At 38.3% G+C, this 23028-nt stretch overlaps 2 protein-coding genes and 3 long non-coding RNA genes across 5 annotated transcripts in view; 1 reads left to right on the top strand and 4 right to left on the bottom strand.

Annotated features, from left to right (window-relative positions):
• Positions 1-1926: 1926 nt before the first annotated feature.
• On the bottom strand, positions 1927-10074 carry LOC122661430 (probable pinoresinol-lariciresinol reductase 3). Its single transcript, XM_043856814.1, has 5 exons — positions 9852-10074; positions 9605-9739; positions 4219-4456; positions 3850-4053; positions 1927-2201 (listed from the first exon to the last, which is right to left on the bottom strand). The coding sequence occupies exons 1-5, from the start codon at positions 10029-10031 to the stop codon at positions 2035-2037; spliced, it is 924 nt and encodes a 307-aa protein (XP_043712749.1). The 5' UTR covers positions 10032-10074; the 3' UTR covers positions 1927-2034.
• On the top strand, positions 6828-23011 carry LOC122661434. Its single transcript, XR_006332886.1, has 3 exons — positions 6828-7271; positions 14014-14018; positions 23002-23011. It is a non-coding gene; the product is annotated as an uncharacterized LOC122661434 (long non-coding RNA).
• On the bottom strand, positions 10781-17927 carry LOC122661427 (pheophytinase, chloroplastic). Its single transcript, XM_043856812.1, has 7 exons — positions 17776-17927; positions 17565-17666; positions 17163-17301; positions 16396-16566; positions 12851-13094; positions 11863-11954; positions 10781-11174 (listed from the first exon to the last, which is right to left on the bottom strand). Exons 1-7 carry the CDS (start codon positions 17873-17875, stop codon positions 10901-10903), a joined length of 1122 nt encoding a protein of 373 aa, XP_043712747.1. The 5' UTR covers positions 17876-17927; the 3' UTR covers positions 10781-10900.
• LOC122661433 overlaps positions 19024-23028 on the bottom strand; it is a 30615-nt gene continuing 26610 nt past the window's right edge. The window contains exon 3 of the long non-coding RNA XR_006332885.1: positions 19024-19058. This is a non-coding gene — a long non-coding RNA (uncharacterized LOC122661433). The remainder of the gene's footprint in view (positions 19059-23028) is intronic.
• LOC122661435 lies at positions 20634-21254 on the bottom strand. The gene is made up of 2 exons (XR_006332887.1): positions 21138-21254; positions 20634-20695 (listed from the first exon to the last, which is right to left on the bottom strand). It is a non-coding gene; the product is annotated as an uncharacterized LOC122661435 (long non-coding RNA).

Consider the following 23028-nt stretch of genomic DNA (forward strand, 5'->3'; position numbering starts at 1 on the left):
AAAAAATACAGAAGAGCATAAAGGCAAGTTGTCATCATAAATTTTAGGTGGTAGGATTGTCCTCCTATCCAACTATGAACTACCCCACGGTGGCCACTACCACCCTCCCTCTTAAAACGAACACCAACGTTATTCCTAAGATTCTTTCCATGTAATTATAGAATATTGGAGTCTAACCTTATCAACAACACAGACAGCAACGTTTTTTTATTTTCTTGTAATGCAAGACATCAACGTAAATTGATATAAATGAGAGAGAGTTATAGATTCAATTGAGACCCATCAACAACACAGATAGAGATGATGGTAACATTTTCCTTTCTTGTCAAGAAGAGATTGCAAGTAAAGGAAAATGAAATTGCTTCGTAAAAGAGAAAAAGGTTTTGTAATCATAAAACATTTAAGTTAATCGGTGCTGTGTGTGGTCATGTACCTATGCCTAGACATAATCCGACACGAAAAGACCACCATATTTCCTGAAAAGGTAGAAAGATTCAGGGGTGTAGCAGTCTTTTCACACCGAATTGTATCTGGACACAGGTACACACCCACACACAACACTGATTAGTGTTCCCTTTCCCTTTTATTAATATATTTTTCAGATATAAAATTTATTTATTTTTTCATCTCAATAAAAAAATTGATTACAAAAATAAAATAAAATAAAATCACCAGATTTGATGTATTTTGAATCACATCATAATGTGAAATGATTTAACAGGATTTCTACCAAAATATAAAAAGAGAAGTTTTAACGGGATGACACGTTATTACACCATTGTAACTTGCCTCAAGTTTAGCCTTTGACGTTTGTAAACTCAAGGCTTTAGGCTTTGACGTTTGTTAACTTAAAAGGCAAGTTTAGTCTTTTAAGTATGTTAGCCACCGATATACTAGAAGATCAAATTTTTATCCTCTCAAGTACGGTGTATCACACTTGAGCATCCAACGGTGGCCATGAGACTAAGAGGATGAACTTTAAAAATGTACTGCCCAATGAAGACATTTTACACTTTCACTGGTCATGGGAATCTCCTCAACTAAATAGGTGTTCCCCTATTTAACTGAGTTTTCCTACACCCACCGCACGGCTTTCAGATGGATGCCGGTGGGTATTGCAAAGGTATTTCCGAAAAAAATACAAAAACCCTATAGGGATTTGTGAACCCTAAGATGGTATGATGTACATTCCCATACAGTGATCAACTCTAATTCTATGACTTCCTTCTCCATCTCTCCAAAAGTCATTTTAGGCATGCCACATTCTCTATTATTTCATCCAATCTGAATCCCATTGTTCCTCTTTTCCCAGTGCATTTAAAAATATTCATTGCATATGACCATGCAGACTCAACTTTAGTACTCCAGAGAAACTAATCTTGATCGATCCATATTTGCTTAATGGATACAATCTGATCATGGTAAGAGTTCATAAGATCCAGATCTCCTACGGCCCAGCTGCCCGTAGCAGCCTGTGCGACGTGACAAGGCCAAGGGTGCAATGACCGTCTTACCCCCACTCAGACAAGGTACCGGGCAAGGGGTAAGGTGGTCATTGCATGCGCAGCCCAGTCTGCACCGCACAACCTGCTATGGGCAGCTGGGCCGTAGACGATCTGCATTGGAGTTCATATGGGTTCAGTGTACTTTTATCTTCAACCAATGGCCCAACATTCAATGCAGGTCGAAGCATACGGTTACCAGCCTCGTCAAATGCTATTATTGAGAATAGTAATTTAACCTGTGGAAAAAGTCAATTCCTCATAATTTTTGTCACCACACGATGGCCATCCTTCTTGTTTCTCCAAAAATAAAACCAATTGTCCCGTGGGATGCAGTGGATTAGTGGATCTGGGGATCCAAGATCCCTCTCAATGTGAAGAATCGGTTCATCTTTACCGGAGCATTTCCACTGGTTCAAATCTTTCTTGCTAGTCTGCCTATATTAGTTCATACATTTCATATTTATGAAGATTCTATCAATTACAAAAGAAAAAAGAAAAGGCTACCACAGCATTTGGAAGAGAATATATCTTACAACAGTGTGTCTAAATACTCGCTGATTGTAGTGTATTTCACGTTTGGATAGAGACCAGTGCCGTCTACACCGCCGGATGACTTGATATCATAGTAAGTATGATCTCCTTTTATGAAAGCAGAATACATGAAGATCATCACCATGTTGTTTGGGTAAGGAGTGTCTGCAACATGAGCACACATATAATACCCACTTTTGAAATTGTCTTTTATTTAGAAAGAGGTAGGCATAAACAAAACATAAACAAGAAGCACTGTCAAGATAAAATACGGGCCCATCCCGAGCAATAACAGAATACATGACGAGAAAAGTTCAGCCATTAAATCTACAATGCCTGATATATTTATAGGCTAATGTCATGAACTACGATGTGACAACTCTAATTTTAGGTTAAAATCTTCCCAACTATTAGACTGACAGCCATGAGATTTACCTTTGTTGTATGAATTTTTTCGTCATAAATCCAGTGCCCAAGGGGCAGTAGGGAAAGCAAATTACTTGGCACGAGTTTATTGGACTTAATGGATGAAATCCCACAAGCTATGCTATTCGTGAATAATTTAATTTTAATGGATGAGACTAGGGTCAAGGTGCTGCCAAATAGTAAGAATTAAGGAGGGGCACTTGGATCAAAAGATCTCAAGAGAGTCGGAGCAGGACAGAATATAAGGAACATTTGTAGGGCAAAAAGAATAAATATGTACTGGTTAAAAACTTACATTGTGACCAAGAGGAACCCCAAAAGTAAATATTCACTATTTTGGTTCAATCATTAATAAGATAATAAATCTAGAGCTGTCTGCATGAAGTGAAGAGGGTAAATTTTGTAAGACAAGTACAAGGCCAGAAATAAACTGCAGTGGTGGTGAGAAAATTTTGGCCAAACTTTTCAGCTGCTACAAGAACACTGATGCTGCTTGATGCTGAAATCTAGGTAAAAAAGAAATGGGTTGCAAAACCAAGACTGATAGAACTAAAGATGAAACACTCAAGGGAACATAGGATTTTCATCAATAGGAGAAAAATATCAAGAAAGGTCTTTTCAATGATTCATAAATATGCAACAAAGACATGCCAATGCACCTGAAAGGAGTGATGCAGTGGAAATCGAAGGTTGTACATGGACAAGAGAAAGACTGTAGATGACCTGAGTGAAATGGTAAGAAGGACAACAGCTGTTATGGCTTTAAATGGACTGACATGGCCACATAATTTGTACAGGGATCGGTTAACCTGGGTTCGGTATTATACCAAATATTATTCTTCCCTGAGATGAATATTGAGCAATAAAGCAATGACATTATATATATTTATAGTGTAATTGAGATAAGAAGGGAATGGGGGGAGATAGAATCAAAGACAAATGCAATCAAGGAAACTAAAGACTACACGTAGCACCAGTAGATCACAGGATGAAGTAAAGCCAACTGAGATGGTTTGATGCTGTTAAAAAATGGTCAATAGATCTACCAGTAAGGAGTGATATGGTGCAAATTGGAGTTTATTAAAAGACAATGGGAAGGAAGAAAATGACTTCGCTGAAGTTGTATGCTTTTGATTTTAAGTAGTTAACAGAAGACATGGCACTAAACAGAGAACGAAAAGGATCCTTGTAGCCAACCTCAATTGCTAGAGATCATGGCAACTTAATCATTTAACCCTAAAATACAGGAACTATAAGTTTTCAGCCTCTTCAGACCATTATCAAGCAGAAAAGAAAATTTTGAAATGGCCATTTATGCATAACTGTTGGTTCCAATTCCATCAGGAAGCTTTCTGAGTACTACACAATAATGTAAACCGTTACATACCTCGAATGTTCTTAAGAAGCTGCTCTTCTGATATATAGATCTTTTCAAGCTTCTTCCCAATCTTAGTCTCCCAAATCTCAACCAGCTCATTCATGGAGTAAACATTCCCCAGGGGCCTAAGATGCAATACTTTATTTAGAGTCCTGGGATCGTCCACTGTGTTGATCGTAAAGGTTGCAACATCAGTTTCCTTTACGAAGACAGCTGCAAGGGAATTCCTCAATCACAAATCACAAAGGCCAAAGTTTAAATTACATAAACATGACTAATTACAATATAGTCGCAGACTACCACACACAACTTTCAATTCCAAAGAACCCAATCAAATGTTATTGCCATCGGCTGGAAAGATAAATAAATTAGAAAGACCTTTAGTATTTCCATCTCCAAATATTTTGACTTCGTCTCTGGGAGGGGTCCTAAGGCCTGGTTGAGCTAGTGTTGGAAGTAAAGAGCTTGTAAATAAGTTGCAGGAAATGTATGTGTAGGGAATGCTTTCAGTTTCTATAATGCGTCGGATTTCAGCTTTCCTGGAATAGAAGTCATAGGCAAGGTTGGATATCTGAATCTTATCAGGATCTACCCCAAATTCTGCTGGAATGAACCTCTGCAACATTCAGATTAGCAAGCCATTTAGTGGAGAAATTAATCACCAACTTGAAAATTATTTTTTCTACATTAACAATATCTGTCTCAAGCATCAAATATCTGGAAAACAGAGAAAAAAAAAAAAAAAAGCAGCTCCTCAATTGTCAGGTAATTTCATAAATACTTGTTCCAATCCCATACTAAATACACATGTATATAATGTGTAAACTTCCAAAAGTGGCATAAATATCCTTCCTATCTTTAATTGATGAGCTGAAGATAAGATATTGATACCACTTCAATGAACATTTTTCTTCACTATATTTTAAAATTGTATGATATGGACACAGAACCCAGTTTGATGTATTATCAGGGGTACATTCCGCTGGACTATTGTGTTCTCTTCCTCTCTCTCCCTCCTCCCATACTAAATACTTCCGGACTGTTGTGTTCGCTTCCTTCCTCTCCCTCTCCCTCCCCCCACTATATTTTAAAATTGTATGATATGGACACAGAACCCAGTTTGATGTATTATCAGGGGTACATACTGCTGGACTGTTGTGATCTCTTCCTCCCTCTCTATCCCCTCCCACTCCCCCCTCTCCTCCACACCCAAAAAAAAAAAAAACCATGAAAAAACAGACAATTTTGAAACTTTGGAGAGTTTCAAAAGTGACCCCTTATTTCTAATCCCAAGAATAAACAATATCAAACCATATGATCCTCCCACCAAGGGATCATGTACTTGTCCCAACTATCTTGTTTATTTATTTCCCATCATAAGTGATCATCTACTTCTCCTGGTTATCTTGTTTCTTTATTTCCCAGCATGTTTCAACTATTCAATGTGTAGACATAGTGTGGCACATTTTTGTCTCACAAGTCTAACAGACCTGGACCTCTTGACTTGGACCAGGTTTGGACAGCATATTTACTTCTCCAAATATGGAACCAAATCAGGTCTGCATTTTCTAATACAAAGGATCAAGAATTGTAAAAATTCTGCCATAAGAATTCTTCTCTATCTTGTATTGACACACAAAGGGAGTTACATATAAAACTACAAGAAACAAACTCAAAATTGTAGGGATTGTCAGCATCAAGATTAGATCCAAAGATTTATAATTAAAAAGAAAAAAAAGAAAGATAAGGTACAAGTACAACAGCTATACAACCAAAAGGAGACTTTTTGATTGAGTGAATCACATCAATAATCCCCCTCAAAGTTGGCACATGAAGAACCGTAATGCCCAACTTGCCCAGTAGTGAATGAAAATGAACATGACCCAGAGCATTTGTGAAAATGTCAGCAAGCTGAGTCACAAAAACAATGGTAATATCTTTGGACTGAATTCTCTCCCGAACAAGGGGACAATCAATTTCAATATGCTTGATTCGCTCATGAAAAACAGGATTAGCAGCGATGTGAAGTGTTGCTTGATTATCACATAAGAGATGCATAGGTTGTTGTAGTAGCACTCCAAGATCTAGTAAAAGAGCCATGAGCCGTAGGAGCTCACAAGTCATGGCAGCCAATGATCTGTATTCAGCCTCAGCAAAGGAATGGGTAACAGTACCTTGTTTCTTAGTTTTCCAAGAGATGTGAGACAAGCAAAGTATTGTAAAATATCCAGTGGTAGAACGACGAGTCATGAGGCAACTGGCCCAATCTGAATCACAATATGCTGGCAAAGACAAATCACCATTGAAAGGCAAAAATATGACTCTTCCAGGAGAGGATTTTAAATAACGAAGAAAGCGCAAAACAGCATGATGAAAATGAATGATGGAATTGATGCAGATAAGTCACATAATCAGCTTATTTTATTGGAAATAAGCCTTGGTTGGGTTATGTATGCATTGAGCCTTTGATTCCATGTGTTTTCTCTGTAATGGGCCACTTTAATGGACCTAAAATGTGGGTACAAGGAAGGCATACCAGATTAGGCTTAGTAGTAGCTTATTTTCATTCTAGATTAATTAATGTAGGGGGTTTTACGTAGTATTGAAAAGTCTTTTAGTTTTTCCTAGAAGCAGTTATTGTCTTTTGAAGCCTCCCCCCCCCCCCCCCATGTCTTGGGAATTCCAAAAGATCATTTAAGGTTGGGTAAATATCATCCCCCTTCCCTCTAAGTATCCATAATATCAAACCCCTCCCCCAAGTTTTGAATAATGATAATGCACTCCCCTACTTTTGAAAGATTCTATCAACCATACCCTAATCGTTAAAAAACGCCATTAAGTGATGACATGGGCATTTACAAATTTTCTACAACCCCATAATACCCTTAATGTAATTTTATTCCAAATTTGCCCTCTTCAACTAAAAAACCCCTTTTGCGTCTTCTTCCCCCAAATTTCTCTCTTTAACGAAGCTCTTGCCATTTTAATGAGTTTCTGAAGGTGGGTCTTCATCCAGACCACTTCACGCTCCCTTCCATCTTTAAAGCTTGTACAAGACTTGGAGATTCTCATTTGGGGAAGAATCTCCATACGTGGATATTTAAACTTGGGTTAGGAGACCATGTTGTTGTGGAGAGTTCAGTACTGGGTCTGTACACTAAATGTGGGAACCTAATCAATGCCCATCGGTTGTTTGTCAAAATGTCTCACAGGGATGTCGTCATCTGGAATTCGATGATTTCAGGATTTGGAAGAGCTGGAGATCTGACAGAAGTGTTTGGTTGTTTTAGGAAAATGCAGCGTGAAAGAGTGAAGATTGATTTGAGAACAGTTGCGAGCATCCTAAATGCCGGTGGAAGAGGACGACACCTGATGAAAGGGAAAGAGATACATGGGCAAGTAATTAAGAATGTAGCTTTTAATGGAGATGTGTCTGATATGTCCCCTTGGTAGAATCTATGAACTTTACTTTTAATGGTAATCCAGCTACAGCCTAGTGTTTTAACTAACCCTAGTTCCCTCATCCTTGATCTTATCCTTAGAAATCCATCCATTCGACCAACAGAATCATAGATACTACACAATGGAATGTAATTACTAGGATTTTTAGGCTCCACGTCAAAAAGCCGATGAGCAGCAATCGCTCCTATGTCCACATTCTTGTGCACCCTGCAAGCACCAAGAAGGGCACCCCACACACTTGGTGCAAGTTGTTCTGGCATTTTTGCGACCAATTCTAGTGCTTCTTTTAGATACCCAAGACGGCCTAAGAGGTCCACCATACAAGCATAATGTTCTACCATGGGTTCCATGCCATAATTTGATGTCATTGATTCAAAAATCCTCCAACCATGATCTATAAGCCCTGAGTGACTACAACTAGCCAGAACTGCAGTGACTGTTACAAAGTTAGGTTTAAATCCACAAGCTTTCATTTTGCAGAGCTACTCAGCTACTGAAGTAATGTTTGATGTTTTCGCATCCACTGTTTGTGATTCAGTAATAGGCTCACCCATATGAAAAAGTGATTGACTTTGTCAACTTGAAGGCGAACCAGAGATTAATATTTGTGTTTTCCTGCTAAGGTTCAAAGTTCGTCCACTTGGAGGGTATGGAGGGTCTATTTGCTCACTCTGCCGAATCATGTTAAAGCCTGAACCCCTCCCACTCTGGCCATCATGATTGAAGCTTTGCCCAGGCCCATAGGCAGAATATTGCTCTCTCTGCAGGGTAATGCAATAGCAGCATCCCCTCTCAAATTAGAATGTTGCTGTTGGTGTAAAACTACTTGAGTCGTGTTCTGTTCACAGGTGGATAAAGACCCATCTGTTTATGCATCATGCAACTGAAGCTTTCTTCATCCAAAGTAGCAGAGCAACTATCCATAACCATCAGGTAACATCACTGTCATAATCATGGCGCCTTCTTCTTTCTCTTAATTCCCCTGTTGCAAGGGAGAAAGGCTACTGCCTTTTTTAACTCCAATTAAAGGGTAATATCATCTTTTGAATTTCTGTTTTAACACCGTTAACCACTTAGGGTACGGTTGATAGAATCTTTCAAAAGTAGGGGAGGGCATTATCATTATTCAAAACTTGGGGGAGGGGTTTGATATTATGGATACTTAGAGGGGAGGGGGACGATATATACCCTTTAATGTTTAAGTTGTTCACATATCTACCCTTTGGAATTATTCCCTTTGTTTGGGAATTGTAGTTTCACCTGTTAGAGGGAGAAAACTCCAAAAAAAACCCCAGATTTGGTATTTTTGACCAAATCACCTACATTTTTTGGTGGAACAAAATGATGAGGACTACTACAATGCATCAACAAAGACGATTTGCCACAGTTGAACAAGATTTGTGCAAGATTCAAACTTAGAGGTATACCCTTTTTTCCCAAAGGTTTTGAGTCTTCCCGAAACTCTATGGTACTGACATGGAGTTGGAGGAATGGTTTTGTATGGGTGTTTTAACTTTAATTGTACACTTGAAGTTAGCTAAATGTAACACTTTGACATTGTGTAATATTAAATGGTTTTTCTTCATTCCTAATACATATTTTAGTTGCTTTCATTGAATTTTGTGTGTGCTAATATTTAATTGTGCATAAAATAGGAGTAATTTTAAAAAGTATATAGCAAGGTACGACGTACACTACCACCTAGGGTACGAAACTAAATTACAATTTTGGTATAATTTTTTTACAATCTAAATGTTTCAATATATTTAGAGATGCTTAATAAAAGTTTCGGACCAAAATATAGCCATTGGACCATTGAAATGTCCAAACAAAATAGCTAGCAAAAACATATAGAGTTTTAAAAATTTCGGTCGAAACGCAAAATATTTCTCAAACCTTGGTGCCAACTGATTTAAGTGGTGATCTACCATACTAATGAACTATTTCTATTAGATTGGTCGCCTTTGGTTACATATAGGTTTCTTCTTGTTATTAATTTGGGAAAAAGAATTGACCACAAGGTCTACCAAGCTGTGTGTTTCTTGTCTGACTTCAACTGGGGCTGATTGGAGAGCAATGATCCATGTAGCCAACCCCATTTAGTTGGAATAAGGCTATGTTGTTGTTGCTGTTGTCTACTGAGTTGTGGACCGTCAGATTGAAATTCAACTAGGACGCAGGGTCTAATAGAGAGCATAACACAACAATTGTGGCCAAGACAAGCCTTATGCATAAAGCAATATATTCATAATTTACCATAAACCCTTTAAATAATAAGAGAATCAAGGGAAAAGAAGGTAACCTTGATGCATCCAGCTTGTTTAATAGCTCGTATAAGGAGCTTCTGATCGAGTACCTGCTTCCCTGAAACTGCAGAAATGACTACATCAACTTGCTCAACCGCTTCAATGAGGCTCGAGAAATCTTGTAGCGAGCCCTATCATATATAAAAATCCGACATGCAAAAATTTGAATTTCAGAAGCTAGAACAATTTAAAGAGAAGATATGAAGGACAAAAAGGGCCGAGGGAAGGAAATGAGAGAGAGACCTTCAAGAGTTTCACTCCAGCACTAGAGAGAGCTTCGATTTTCTGAGATTTCTCGGGCTGAGAAAACGCGGATTCTCTAACGAGAGCGAATGTTGGATGACCATAACTGAGACTTGCGTTAGCGAGATGATACCCTAGATTTCCCGTCGCTCCGATTATCAAAACTCTACTCTTCGCCATCGCCGACCGTCGTGGGTTTGGTTATATACTTTGAGCGCTTAAAGAAGACCTTGTTATGCACTCTCATGGGAATATAGTTTTTTCCAAATATGATAACCAAACACTCCCACCCACGGATCATCTGCACGTACCAACCCCGTAGTGAACGTACATCTGAGAACCAATCACATTTTAATTTTATTTTCATAAAAACTCTTCTGCCCGTTGTAAATGGTAAAAATAGGATTAGTGGTTCCTTTGAGATGTATGTTCACCTATTGGTACGTGCAAAGGAACCGAATTCCAACTTCCTCAACTCTTCCTCTTTCCTCTCTCTAGTCTCAACCTCGGTGTCAAACTACGAAATCGGATCAAATCAGTCTGGATTGGAATCGGCCTGAATCGGTCCAATTCCCAAATACTAGTATTGGTCCTCCAAAATTGAAAATTAATGTAGCTTTTATGTGAAAAGACAGATTTACCCTTATTGAAAGAAAAAAAAGCAAGAATATTGTACCCAACCTCGATTACAACAAGATTTTCCATTTAGAATTTGTTACATGGTCATGTTAATTGATGATTACAAAATTTTTTGCAATGTTGGTATTGATTTGATTTCATTTCTCCTTCCTTTACTTCCTTCGCGACGAGACGAAGCCACCCGTAGCCTAATTGTTGGTCCAATAATGATGGTACATGTCAGCTAACAAAGAGAACCACCAATGAAACGCCTTAATTAATAATAGTAGCTAAAGTTTTCTATTACTTCCTATATGAAACTTTAATTATCACTATACACAGTAATGTTACAATTAGTTTACAAGCAAAATTTCAACCCAGAAATAATACCTGGGGGTCTTCAATATTTAGGTGCCTATTAGATGTACATGTTAAACAGTCTGAAGAGAAGCATTGAGTTTCAGAGATGACAACCAATTTACAAGAGCTTTATTAACTTCCTCTGGAACTTCATCATGTGGACAGTGCCCTGCCTGGAGATTCACAATGGATGAATCAGGATAAAATTCTTTGATTCGCAGAGCCTTGGCAGGGCCCACCCAAGGGTCCAAATCACCCCAAAGCAACAATAGAGGGCAAGAGAGTCTGCTTAAGACGCTGTCAAGTGTATACTTGGTCTGGTTTGACATGAACCGCGTCATTAATCTGGAAAATCAAAACATAGCACATTGTTAATAGAAGGAACAGGGCAATATTGAGGACCTGTCTAAATGTCCATGACAATGGGCAAAAAAAATTTCACCAATTAAAAGGGGGGGGGGGGGGGAGTCCATTATACGGGGACAGTTGGGGATTGGAACCCTCCATGGATGGGTCTTACATTCAATGTCAGCATCCAGGTCGTATCTCTGTAAACATCTGATATAACACATTCATTTGGAGGACAGAAGAACAGACAGGGGTGTCTATGGGTTATATGATGATTGTAGTGATAGTAAAATGGGTTTGAACACTGAAGCACTAATCCAACATATTGGAAATCTAACATGTCACTTTTATCATAGACCAAACACTCCTGGAAGTCACTTTGAGATGGGGCCAAATCAAAATCCGCACACCGTTAAAAGATCATGAACAAGGAAAAAAGAAATTGGTGGGATCATGCAGGATTCTTCAGCTATTGCTTGGAATGAGTAAGTTCAACTTCAATCTCAACATTTTGACCTCAAGTTGAACAAGAAAGACCAAGGTGGTCATTAACCAATTAAGTCAATGGTTGCCACTCGTACTGTTTCAATGTTATTTATAGATTCCAGGTTTGTTAGCTACGATCATATGGCCAAAACATATAGGCTCTCACCCAGGACAGATAAATGAACACTTAATTCCATACCTGTAATAAACTTCTCCAGCATTGGGATCTGCGGCTGGTCTTGTTATCGACTCCACAAGATAGTCATCCACATTGGTTGTATTTATGTACACCTATATTGGAAAAAGAAATGTTAATGACCAGATTTATTAATGGAACATGAAATCAGCACACAGTGGTAAAGATGGAGACAATAGGAACTCCAAAGCAGTGACAATCTAAAACTGTAACACGGTGGTAAGAAACTCATTCCCTGCCAGGGCTTAGACTTTAGTTTACCCTTTAGGGAACAAGAAAAACCTCTTAAATGGTTCCCACTGATTTAGTGAGTATCTGGCATACCAAAATGACATTGGAGAAAAGGAGTGGAGGGGGGGACTCCTAAACATTATTCATCTACTCCCCCCACCCCCCCAACACACACACACACCCCCTACCTCCAGGACGATGGTGGAAGGAAAAGAAGAAAGAGAAGGAAATAATGGAGGAAATACACAAGGTTGCAATCATCAAATTAAGTTCAGTTCAAATAGCTCGACTCTAGTGTAATCTATTAGAAGGTGCTAGAATTTCAATTATGGTTTCTTTGCTTTATTTTTACATTTTTTATGTAACTTGGCTCTGGATTTTTCTTCTTTTCCACTGTATAACTTTCATCACATGTACAGTTGTCTATAAAACTTTGTCTCGTCTTCTCACAATTGGGCTCCTTCAGTAGACTAGATGCAACTACAGAAGAGGATAGATATTTGCATCTCACTTAAAATGTATGCCATGTGAATGGCAAAAACACAAATGATATAAAATTTGCATTTGGTAGTATCAATGAAATATATCATTATCTTTTCGTAACGGGACTAGTTTGGCAAGCTCAAAGCTAATCTTTGTGTCTAGAGAAATCACAGTCCACCAATACTCAAACACATCCACAATTTTTATGTTCTATTCGTTTCCATTAAGCTTTAAAAGAGGAAATATCACCAGCTAGAGTAGAAATTGAGGACCATACACTTTTTAAGACTGATTCAATCCGGGCAGGACTCTTTGCTTGCCAGAACAGAAATCCGAGAACAATACGTTGAAAAACTTCCTTCAGTGGCTTTATAAGAAACTTCTGTAAGTATGTTTCCTCAGAACTGGTGTCACTTTCTCCACTAGCATTCCCAAACTGCCCTGCAGAATTCAGTAGTGCAACTCCAGCGATTTGCTCAGGCAGGTCTGCTGCTGTAACCAAAGCAGTGAATCCCCCAAGACTGAAATATAACCATAGATGGCATGGTCAGTGTTACCAATGCTTCAAAATAGAACTTCATGTTAACCACTCTCAGCATGGTATAAAAAGCAACAGTAACCACTGAATAACATTAAAAGGAATTGATGTAGACAAGCTATACTCCAAACAGTATCACTGCAAGAAGAAGAAGAACCAGGCCCTCCAATAGGCCACGGTTCTTCAACTGGACCATCTTTTGGTTCAGGCCAGACCAGCCGTGGTCTGGGTGTTACTGGTTCACTAAAAACCAGAATCGTGGGGTCCATATTGTAGTACTACTACACAGTCAGTTTGGTTTCTATTTTGTTATTTAGAAGTACCTTTAGTTTCTATATATTAGTTACTTCTTGTCCGAGGATCCACCACCACATGTGTGGGCCTTTATTTGGTAGTTTTCATCTTCTTACCTTCCTTTAGAAGTAGGATACAACTCTTTATATTGTAATTTGTAAAAGCCATAAAGCTCAAGCACCCCGATTTAATGAATGAAGTTTGTTTTGACTTTTGCCTTGGTTGCTGTGAGAAACAGTGGCGGTGAGACTCCGTCATGGTTGGTGAGAGACTGAGTGAGGCCATAGGTGAGATGCCTTAGTCATATCCCCCTATTCCACCCTTCTTCTCTTTTATTTCTATTTTATTACTACTGCAACCCTGTTGTTTGGAGTGTTGATACCTGTTACAGCAGTGATATTACTTGCTATTCTGGAAATGAAGGTGTTGCTATCATCAAGCTACTACAAGGAGAAGACACTGCTACATCTTCTCTGACCTGTGGCACCTACTCTGTGGTGTTATTTTGCAGCAGACCTTCAGTCCTCTACAACTTCTATTCTGGCCATCAGACTTCAACCATTGTTTTGAGGGTGTAGTCCTACCTTGGGACCTTCCATCGACCTCAGTTTCAGTCACATCCAATGGCTGGAACTCCTTCAAGTTCGTAAGTGGTTATACAGCCCTAGTTTCTAAGTTCAGAACTGTGGTGTTATCTCCACATCTTACCAATGATTATCCACAGAATTTTGAAGTGTTAATCCATTGTTAGTACCTTACCTTCGACCAAGGCTAGAGTGCCATCTGCTGGTCAGTTTGTTAGTTATTAGTAAGTTACTCATTTGTGAGGCTACTTACTCATCTCAGTACCTTGCTCATATGCCCTAATCTGAGCATTGGATTGCAGCCATATTTTGAGGTCTTGTTTTCCTATACTAGGGTATTCGACCTTCGTTTCATGACCAGCAGATTTCTGGTTTGTTAGTCACTGTTAGTTTCCTATTCTGGTCTTATTCAATACTCCCTATGGTTCTACATTGTGGGTGGTTTCTGTGGTTATTTGTTACTGAACCTAGGAACCCATTAAGAATTCATTAAAATATTATTTTGATAACCTCTTTCAAGGAAATATGTGTTAAAACAAATACTATTTGAGAGGAAGATGCATGTGACTTGTTATATGCATTAAGTGAGGATCAAAGAGTCCTAGTTAAGGATGAGGAGACTGAAGACAGTTGGAGGAGCTTGTATATGGGTGTGTTCAGAAGTACTAAGGATCTTGAGGAATGTTCGTATTGGAGGAATCAGGAAACCTTGATGTAGAATCAAGTTAAATAAACTCCTAAAGTCAAATAGGCATTAACAAAGTTGAGGACAAGGAAGGACCTAAGACCAGTTGGCCTCCCAGTTGAGGGCGGGAATGCACAGGGGAAAATGTTTTATTTAAACTAAATGTTTCAACACAACCATGGAAACAGTGAAATGTGATCAATGGAGGAAAAGCATTGTGGCTCCTATTCACAAGAACAAGGGAGATAAATCAACCGCATTGAGCCTGTATCTCTTTGCCTCAGTTATGACTTATGAGTGGGCCTTCTCCCCCCCCCCCCCCCCTCTTCTTTGGTATTCAGTTATGAATAGGTTCACTAGGCATATATAGGAGGTACCATGATGAATGTTGTTTTCTGGTGATATAATTTAGATTTGTAAGAGTTGAGTGGAGTGTTTGACAAGTTAGGACAATGGCAGGATGTTTTAGAATCATACAGAATCTCTGGAGTGAAGTATTAATAAGAATACAGACACAGTGGAGTGATTAAGATTGGCAACAAAGAGAGACCCCACACCCATTTATTTTAGATAGGTCCAATCATCCATACAGTGTGGAAAGGTTGAAGAAGATGTTGCTAAGAGGATCAGAGTGGGTGGATTGCTTCTGACGTGCTGCGTGACTAGCACAAGCAATAAAATTGAAGGAAACATTTTATAAAATAGTCATAAGATGAGCCATACTATGTGGAGCAGAATGGTTTTTGATCAACAAAAAAAACAGATAAGACTAGCATAGGCAAGATGTGGTTCTTGAGATAGAAGAGTGACAAGTCTATAAAGGATAGAATTAGAAGTGAATCCATTAAGGGAACCAGAAGCACATATAGGTTACAAGAGGAGGTCAACTCAGACGGTAGGTCATGTACAATGAAGATCCATGAGTGTGTAAACAGTACAACTATAAGAGGTTAGATGGGGCAACTTGAAGCTTCAAAAGGGCAAGAGAAGGCTGAAACAAGATTGGGCTTCAGTAGTGACAAAACACACGGATACTCATTGATTTAATACAAGATATGGTCCTATAGAGAGGAATAGGAAACAGGAATCATCTAGCTGATCAAAAGTGGCTTAGTTAAATTGATAGATTCAGATAGATAGAAATGAAACTACCACCATTATTGCAAAATCACATAAAAGAACAATAACATAAAGCATCGAAAGAAATCCACTCGAAATATTTCTTAAGCATATTGTGGAACTCTTATTGTTTTCTCCATGACATTGGTTCTTTCAATTGGAGATACTTTCTAGATTATGCCATGCATATGATACATATGATCATTTTTTCCTGTATGCTTTCTTGTTCCTGTTCTGAGATAACAAAATAATATTATAGGAGGTCTAAAAAGCAGACGCACTGTCATTTGGAGTGTAGTTACTGCCTTGCAGTGCAGTAAATGGTTGTAGTCATTAGTTGTCATCATTATACAACAGCACCTAAACTAGGCTTACTACTTGGGTAATAACTCAAAACTAATGTTTTATCTTTCTCTGAAACATTTAAGAACTGAAGCAGTTTCTATAGAAATGTGAACCAACTCAACAATCAAAACAGATCAAATGAAGGGAGCAGACTGGATTATTTTTTAACCAAAGAAAAGTAAACAATGCAGAAAACCAAGAATCCTAGAAGATGTTCAAAAGCTAAACAACAATGCCTGCTTTTTTGTAAGATCTACCTGTTTCCAACTAAAACCGCTGGTTCCTTTACAATTTCCTTCATGAAATCCACAATCTGGTCCCTCCATACCATGGCATCATACTCAATTAATGCTTTTTCACTCCAACCAAATCCCAGCAAATCTATAGCATAAACTTTATAACTTTTAGCCAACTCTGGAATGTTGTATCTGCTAACATGGAAAAATGAAAGTATTAGTTACGTACAAGAGATTTATAACAAAAGGCACCACATTAAAGGAACGAATCAGTAGCACCTTCAAGAAGAGAATTCAAAGCTGATACCAAACAACAGCATAACAATCCAGTCAATACATTTATCAGGTTGAACATGCAGAAGTAACTAGTGTTTGTTATTCCATCTTAACATGTTTCAGGTCTGGAATGAAAGATGACACTGTCGAATTTAACTCCCAGAAGAGAATGCTTTACAAGCTAGATTCACAGATCTCATTGCCTAGCAGGGCAAGATGATAATTTACACAGATTTTGCAACATACAAATATCAATAATTCTGTAACTTCAATAAACCAAACTAATCATCTAAAAATCAGCAGCAGTACTTCCAACACTGAAACATATAGCAAAAAAAGCAGATAATAATCTATAATTTACTTGCACCAGGGGATATCCTCCAACGGTATCCAATGCTGATGATATTATTATTAAAAAAATAAAAAAAAAGATTCTTTAAATTTTCATGGCACGTTTTAAGTATATGCCAATGAACATGGTGCAGAATAGAGGGGCGGGGGGGGAAGTGAACCTCCAGTGAAATGCAGAAGCACCAAACCCATGGATGAGAACAATAGGAAACCCTTCTCCTTGTTCTACATAATGTATTTTATGACCTCTCCACATCCAAAAATCATAGCCTTCTGGCTTTAAAGGTAATCTTTCCATCCCTGCAAATAAGATATATTAAACCATTTCGAACAGTAAGTTTGTTATCCAATACTATCTAGAAAAATCTATCCCAAAAAAAATTAATAATAATAACTATCTAGAAAATGTGCTTAAAATCCTTCAAAAGAAAAGCAAGACAAGAAATTAGTTTTTATCTATTCAATTTAACAGTTATCTGAAAGGAAAGATGTAATATGCAACATAATTAAGTTGTCAGGCCTCCTTTCCACCATAAGTTCAAACAGAGGACAGAGAGTGGTACCTTGGACGGGATTGGTACTCAGAGAAGAACCGACAACCGAAACACCTGCAACAACGATTCCCTTCAAGGCGAAATTCCTTCTAAGCATTCCGCATTTGTTTCCTTAAGAAGAGAAAGTGGGGGAGAAGACGACATCAGAGAGTTTCAGCTTTTCAACTATTGAAATGGAACGCAAAAACACAGAGAATTTCAACAAAAAAAAATCTCTTACTGTGCCGATAAGTCCTCTGGGGCAATATGAATCGATGTCTGTGGGGATTAATGAACACTGCACTTCTGATGGGAGCTGGAACGACATATGAAGTAGACATCGAAATCTTAAAATCTTAAAACCATAAACCCAATGCCACAGTTCGTAGAAAGCACAGACGAATAATGCAGTTCACACTTCACAGAGAAGCAGAGAGAGAGAGAGGGATGAAGAAAGAGAATTTTGAGACCTCTTTTCTTTTTCTGTGGTGGGTGTGCTTTTGTAGCTGTGGCAAGTTTTAAGCCAATTGAATCTTTAGATTCTTTACAATTCCCGGGATTTTCAGTTTTTGGGCCCTGGTCGCTGGGCCGGCCTACCTAAACATTCTGGCAAGTCCAAGGGTATTTTGGTAAATATAACAATTGCCAGACGGATGCTTCTGTCATTCTCTATAAATTAATATCTAGAGGCTCCTGATGTGAGTGAAACCTGCAGGGTGATGCTAGCCTTCAAATGGATGGAGTTGCAACCAAGAGAATAAACACAAGAGAGGGACCGAAGCCAATGTCAAAATCTGTTCTCAGAGCAACCAGAGTTGAAGTCAAGAGATTAGGGGTGAGTGAGCAAGAGAAAAGAGAGATTCTGCTAGACCAAGATGTGTCGACCATAGTCGAGTGTTGTCCAGATCCAATTGTGTCCAATCCTTTTACCTAAGGTCCTTACTTCATATTTATAGGTATTTACAGGTGAATCGGAGGATGTGGTTTGATCTGACATGATGTGATTGTCAGTAGCTTGCGATCCGAGAAGGATTGGCTTGAGTATGGATGCATTAAATGCATGGATGCGATTGCGAGGAGGTGATCAAACCTTTCAAGGATGCAAGACCGACCCAAGCATGCCCACATTAAAATGCCACCGTATCATAACGTGACCCGGCTCCGGCTTGTGGACATGGACGATGCAACTCCGTCCCCTGTTTTCTAATGGGGAATGATTGATGTCGGTCTTGTTCGGACACTTATGTCAGATTTAGATTTGGAAAAATTACTTATACATCTCATGTATTATGGCCTAATCGCTTGATAACTCCAACTTTTAAAACTATTATTTGAACAACCTTTACATTTTACGATTTCTTACAAGTAACCCTTGTCTGTTAGTCAATCACCGTGTTTTGTGATCACATCATGGGTTGAAAAAAATCCCCCTTCTTCTTCTTTTTCTTCCAATTGGGTTGGGTGATTTTAGGACTTTTGAGGCTTGCGTTCTCACATGAGGGTTAGGTTTTTTAATTCTCACTTCTTCTTCTTCCCCTGCAACTTGTCCCAGCCATCACCCGTCCCTGTCAAACCATACCTAAAATTGAAAATTCATTGAAACTCTAGTCCCCGTTTCCAACCTATCCCTCCACAACTTGCGGCAGGGTTGTCATGGGTCGAGTTCGTCTAAGCCACCAAGGGCTTCACCAGATTGAACGTAGGAGATGTCGGAGCTGCAAAAGGCGGTGATGTTGTTGTTTGGAAGCTGACCCATCTGTCGGAATCAACCGTAGAGGTGTCAGATTCGTCGCATTCGGATATAGTGGCGACGAGTTGGGAAGAAATCAGAGATCACAGCCTTCCAGTTGCAGCCAAGATTTTCAGATCCAAAACATAACACAAAAAGGGGAAAAATCATCGAAAATTCCACTACCATTCATTTCAACTCCCAGAACGAGCTACAAAATAGGGATTTTGTTTCAAAATGATTTTCAAGACCCAAAATGTACAAGATTTCCTAAAAACGATGAAGTGTGGTAGCGATGTCCAAGCACCAAAGCCGAGAATTCAAAGAAGAAGAGGAAGAAATATTAAAAGGGGGAAAGGAGATTTGGGGCTTGGGGTGGGTTTGGCGGTGGTCGATGGGAGTGTAGGTCAAGGGTGGCGGGGATGGCAGTCGCAGGACGATGGTGAGGGTGGCATGAGTGGTTTGTGGTTTGGTAATTTTAACTCTGCTATGTTCAATTGACAAGGTGATAAGGATAAAATAGACTTTTCCATTCAAATACTAACAGCAGATTAACATCATCAAATTTCATGGGATACCAAGTAATTGTTTAAAAAATTGAGTGTATCAAACAATTGGGCCATAATACATGGAGTGTACACATAATTTTCCCTTAAGGTTTTATGCTCCGTGAGTTATTGATTCATAGCTTCAGAGATTGTGGGCTGTAATTTTTGCTAATTGCTTTTGGATCTTGCCACGTATTGACCATCCACAGACTGGATTTTTAGGTGGTATATTAGCTCCGATTGTGGGCCCACCTTGGCATAATTTTACAACCTTAACCTCCCTTACTTGATATGATGTGATTTAAAACCATGAGTACCCACCTACTTGTCATCGGTAGGACCGGATTCGTGGAACAACATTGGTGTTACTAGGTTAGGATTTGTCGTTTATTAATCACCTCAATCATAATAATTAAATCCAGTTAATTTCTCAATTAATTCATTAAAAATTGGATCTATTGACCTATGGTTGCTTTAATTTATTGGAGAAATTCTTGAACCAAAGATCTAATAAAAATGGCAAAAAAGAAGAACTGAAATCAAACTTAGAAGTAGCAAATCCATTCATCATCAAACTAAATAACCCGACTGTCAGATTACTTATTACAAACCATCCTTGTATATACAGTGATCATCATCATCATCTCAATTCAAGGTCATGACATGGCATTATTAGCCTACTCTTCCCTTAATTGAGTGAAATCTGTGAGACTAAAACATATCCACACTTTACAATCTTCATTTAAGCAACTCTTAATTCAGGTAATTATTTCAGGGGGGAACTGAAGTTGGTAATATGATACTGTGATGCATATTTGTAGGAAGGAGCATCTGTTAAAATCACTGGAGGTTCATTCAGAAACGCCAAATTGCTCCTAGTCCACCTGTGTAGATTACAAATATAGCACAAATTAAAAACTCTTCAGGCTGATACTGTAAAGAACAAAGACCAAGAAAATACGAAACAAAAACAAAAACAGAACAAGACGACACAAAGATTTAACGTGGTTCGGATGGCTGAAACTAAAGATGTTTCATTATTTAATGTAATGATCTCTCAAGAACACCCAAAACGGCACTGCAAGCTCTCATCCAAAAAACCCTACCCTAAGTACATACAAATACTCCTCCAAACAGGTCGATCTTATTGACCCAAGCCCTCCGCTACTATCACAAATCTCAGAAAAAATCCCATGCGAATCGCCACAAAAAATATTGAAGCGGATCAATCTTAAAAACAAATACAAGAATTCGAGACATACATAACATATACATACAGACTATTAATTAAAACTCATCTAATTAGGTTGAAACAAGCTTACTAACCAGGCATTACTCCTTATGATCTTCTCTGGATCATCAGTTTTAGAGACCACATTTGTGAGATCATCACTCTCCCTTATATTGTTTGGAGGAAGGGAATTTGATTTCTGAACCCTTACTGCTGATTCTTTTTCTCCACTTTCCTGTCATAAACAATACAAAACCCAATGATTAGTATACCATTTGAGACTCAGAAATTAATTACGCGAAAAAATCTTAATTGGAAGTTGGGATATGCAAAGCAGAGCATCAGAATGGATAGCTATACTAAACCTGCTTAGTGATCTCTTGCAGAGTAGAGAGAGTCGTGAGATGTTCTTTCTCCTCTGTAGTTGTCTTCTTCGATTTCCAGTAAGCTTCAATTTCTTCTTGGGTGAATGATCTGTTCCTCTGGTATTTAGCTGAAATAATAATTAGACCCAGTACTAAATGTTAAAAACTGGTGAGACAAGAAATTAAAAGCATGGATGGATGAGGGATTTGTAAGCTTAATTACCAGATTTAGGATCTGGAACAGGGGAGTTCCATCCTCCCATTAGCGAACCCATCAGATAGAAGCCAATTAAACTTTCAGAATTCAAGTCTTTGAGTAGTATCAAACTAACAACACTGTCTTAATTTCTACAGTGAGAATTGATCTGTGAGATGCTTCAGGTATAAGATGAGCCTGTCGGTGGGCCTTACTGTCTGCTCGTTCTTATCTTAAAGACAAATGTCGAAGAAAGATAAGAATTGTTGGCAAATTCCAAGTAGTCTATCTAATCAAGGCTGCATGAGACGGTTAAGGTCTTAGGATATGGTAGAACTCATCCTTAAAAGTTAACCCCTAGAAGAGAGGGTGCCCAAGTATCTACTAATCTTAATATTCATACCTCATTCAGATGAGATTACCATAATGTGCATAGTTTTAAGGATTAGGAATTGGATTCGTGAATCAGCTGATTTGGATTAGAATTGACTAACACCGATGTCAATCGATTTTCACTGTTTCTAATCGTTGCTTCTTGAATTAGAATCGGATCGATCAATTCTTAATTATTTTTTTTTATAAATTATCTTGAATCAGATCGATTCATGGGTTGATTTCTGATTCCTAATCGGTTCAATTTTCATTATAAAATAGCTTTGATTCATGATTCTTAAACTGTAATCTGATTCAGATCAAAATCCTCTCTGATCGATTCTGTTCCTGATACCAAGTTTTAAAACCTTAGTCATGTGGCTCTATGTCACACATGTCTAGTAACTAGTAATTACCATTTGGACAATTCCTCCAATCTGATACCGATCCCTATAATAATAGTGATTAGGATCTGACGCCATGGTTCTAAGTATCGGTATCGTATTGCCTGTATCGAACGATACATATGGACAATATGTATCAATTTTGTTAGTCATCAATAATGATATCATGCCAATACCATATCGATAGCACGATATGGAAAAGGGTAAAATGATTAAAAACTTATTTTTTTTAAAAAATTTAAAAATAATTTTATCTGATACATCTGATCGTGATCGATTTATCAATTTTACATATTGCTGATAATCATTTCGATACCGTACACTAAAACCATGGGCGCCAGGATCTGATACTGAGCGACAAGTTTCAAAAATATCCTGAATGGGAGAGCCGTCAGGTCAGAGAAAAAGGGTGAGCAAGTTGCAATTTTTAATACCATTAAAGGGATTAGAATCCTCTCTGGATTCTGGATAAGAAGACAGAGAGTCATCTTTATCCTTTACCAAACATAATTATGTCACATTAAAATAGATTACGCTAACGCGGACTCCCATTCCACCTTTAATGATGATGTGAAGGAAATTTGAAGAATCCAGATTTTCTAAATTGAGGTGAAAAACTCAGTTTGGAATTCCTGTATTTTATAACCCA

The sequence above is a fragment of the Telopea speciosissima genome, chromosome 5 (genome assembly GCF_018873765.1).
Source record: "Telopea speciosissima isolate NSW1024214 ecotype Mountain lineage chromosome 5, Tspe_v1, whole genome shotgun sequence".
NCBI lineage: Eukaryota > Viridiplantae > Streptophyta > Magnoliopsida > Proteales > Proteaceae > Telopea > Telopea speciosissima.

Coding starts and splice junctions, on each gene's coding strand:
- LOC122661430 (XM_043856814.1), bottom strand. CDS start 10,031: ATGGCGAAGAGTAGAGTTTTGATAATCGGAGCGACGGGAAATCTAGGG. Junction 9,740..9,851: donor CTGGAGTGAAACTCTTGAAG/GTCTCTCTCTCA, acceptor TATATATGATAG/GGCTCGCTACAAGATTTCTC. Junction 4,054..4,218: donor TGGAGATGGAAATACTAAAG/GTCTTTCTAATT, acceptor ATTCCCTTGCAG/CTGTCTTCGTAAAGGAAACT.
- LOC122661427 (XM_043856812.1), bottom strand. CDS start 17,875: ATGTCTACTTCATATGTCGTTCCAGCTCCCATCAGAAGTGCAGTGTTC. Junction 17,667..17,775: donor CCAGAGGACTTATCGGCACA/GTAAGAGATTTT, acceptor TCTCTTCTTAAG/GAAACAAATGCGGAATGCTT. Junction 11,175..11,862: donor GCTGGAGAAGTTTATTACAG/GTATGGAATTAA, acceptor TTGATTTTCCAG/ATTAATGACGCGGTTCATGT.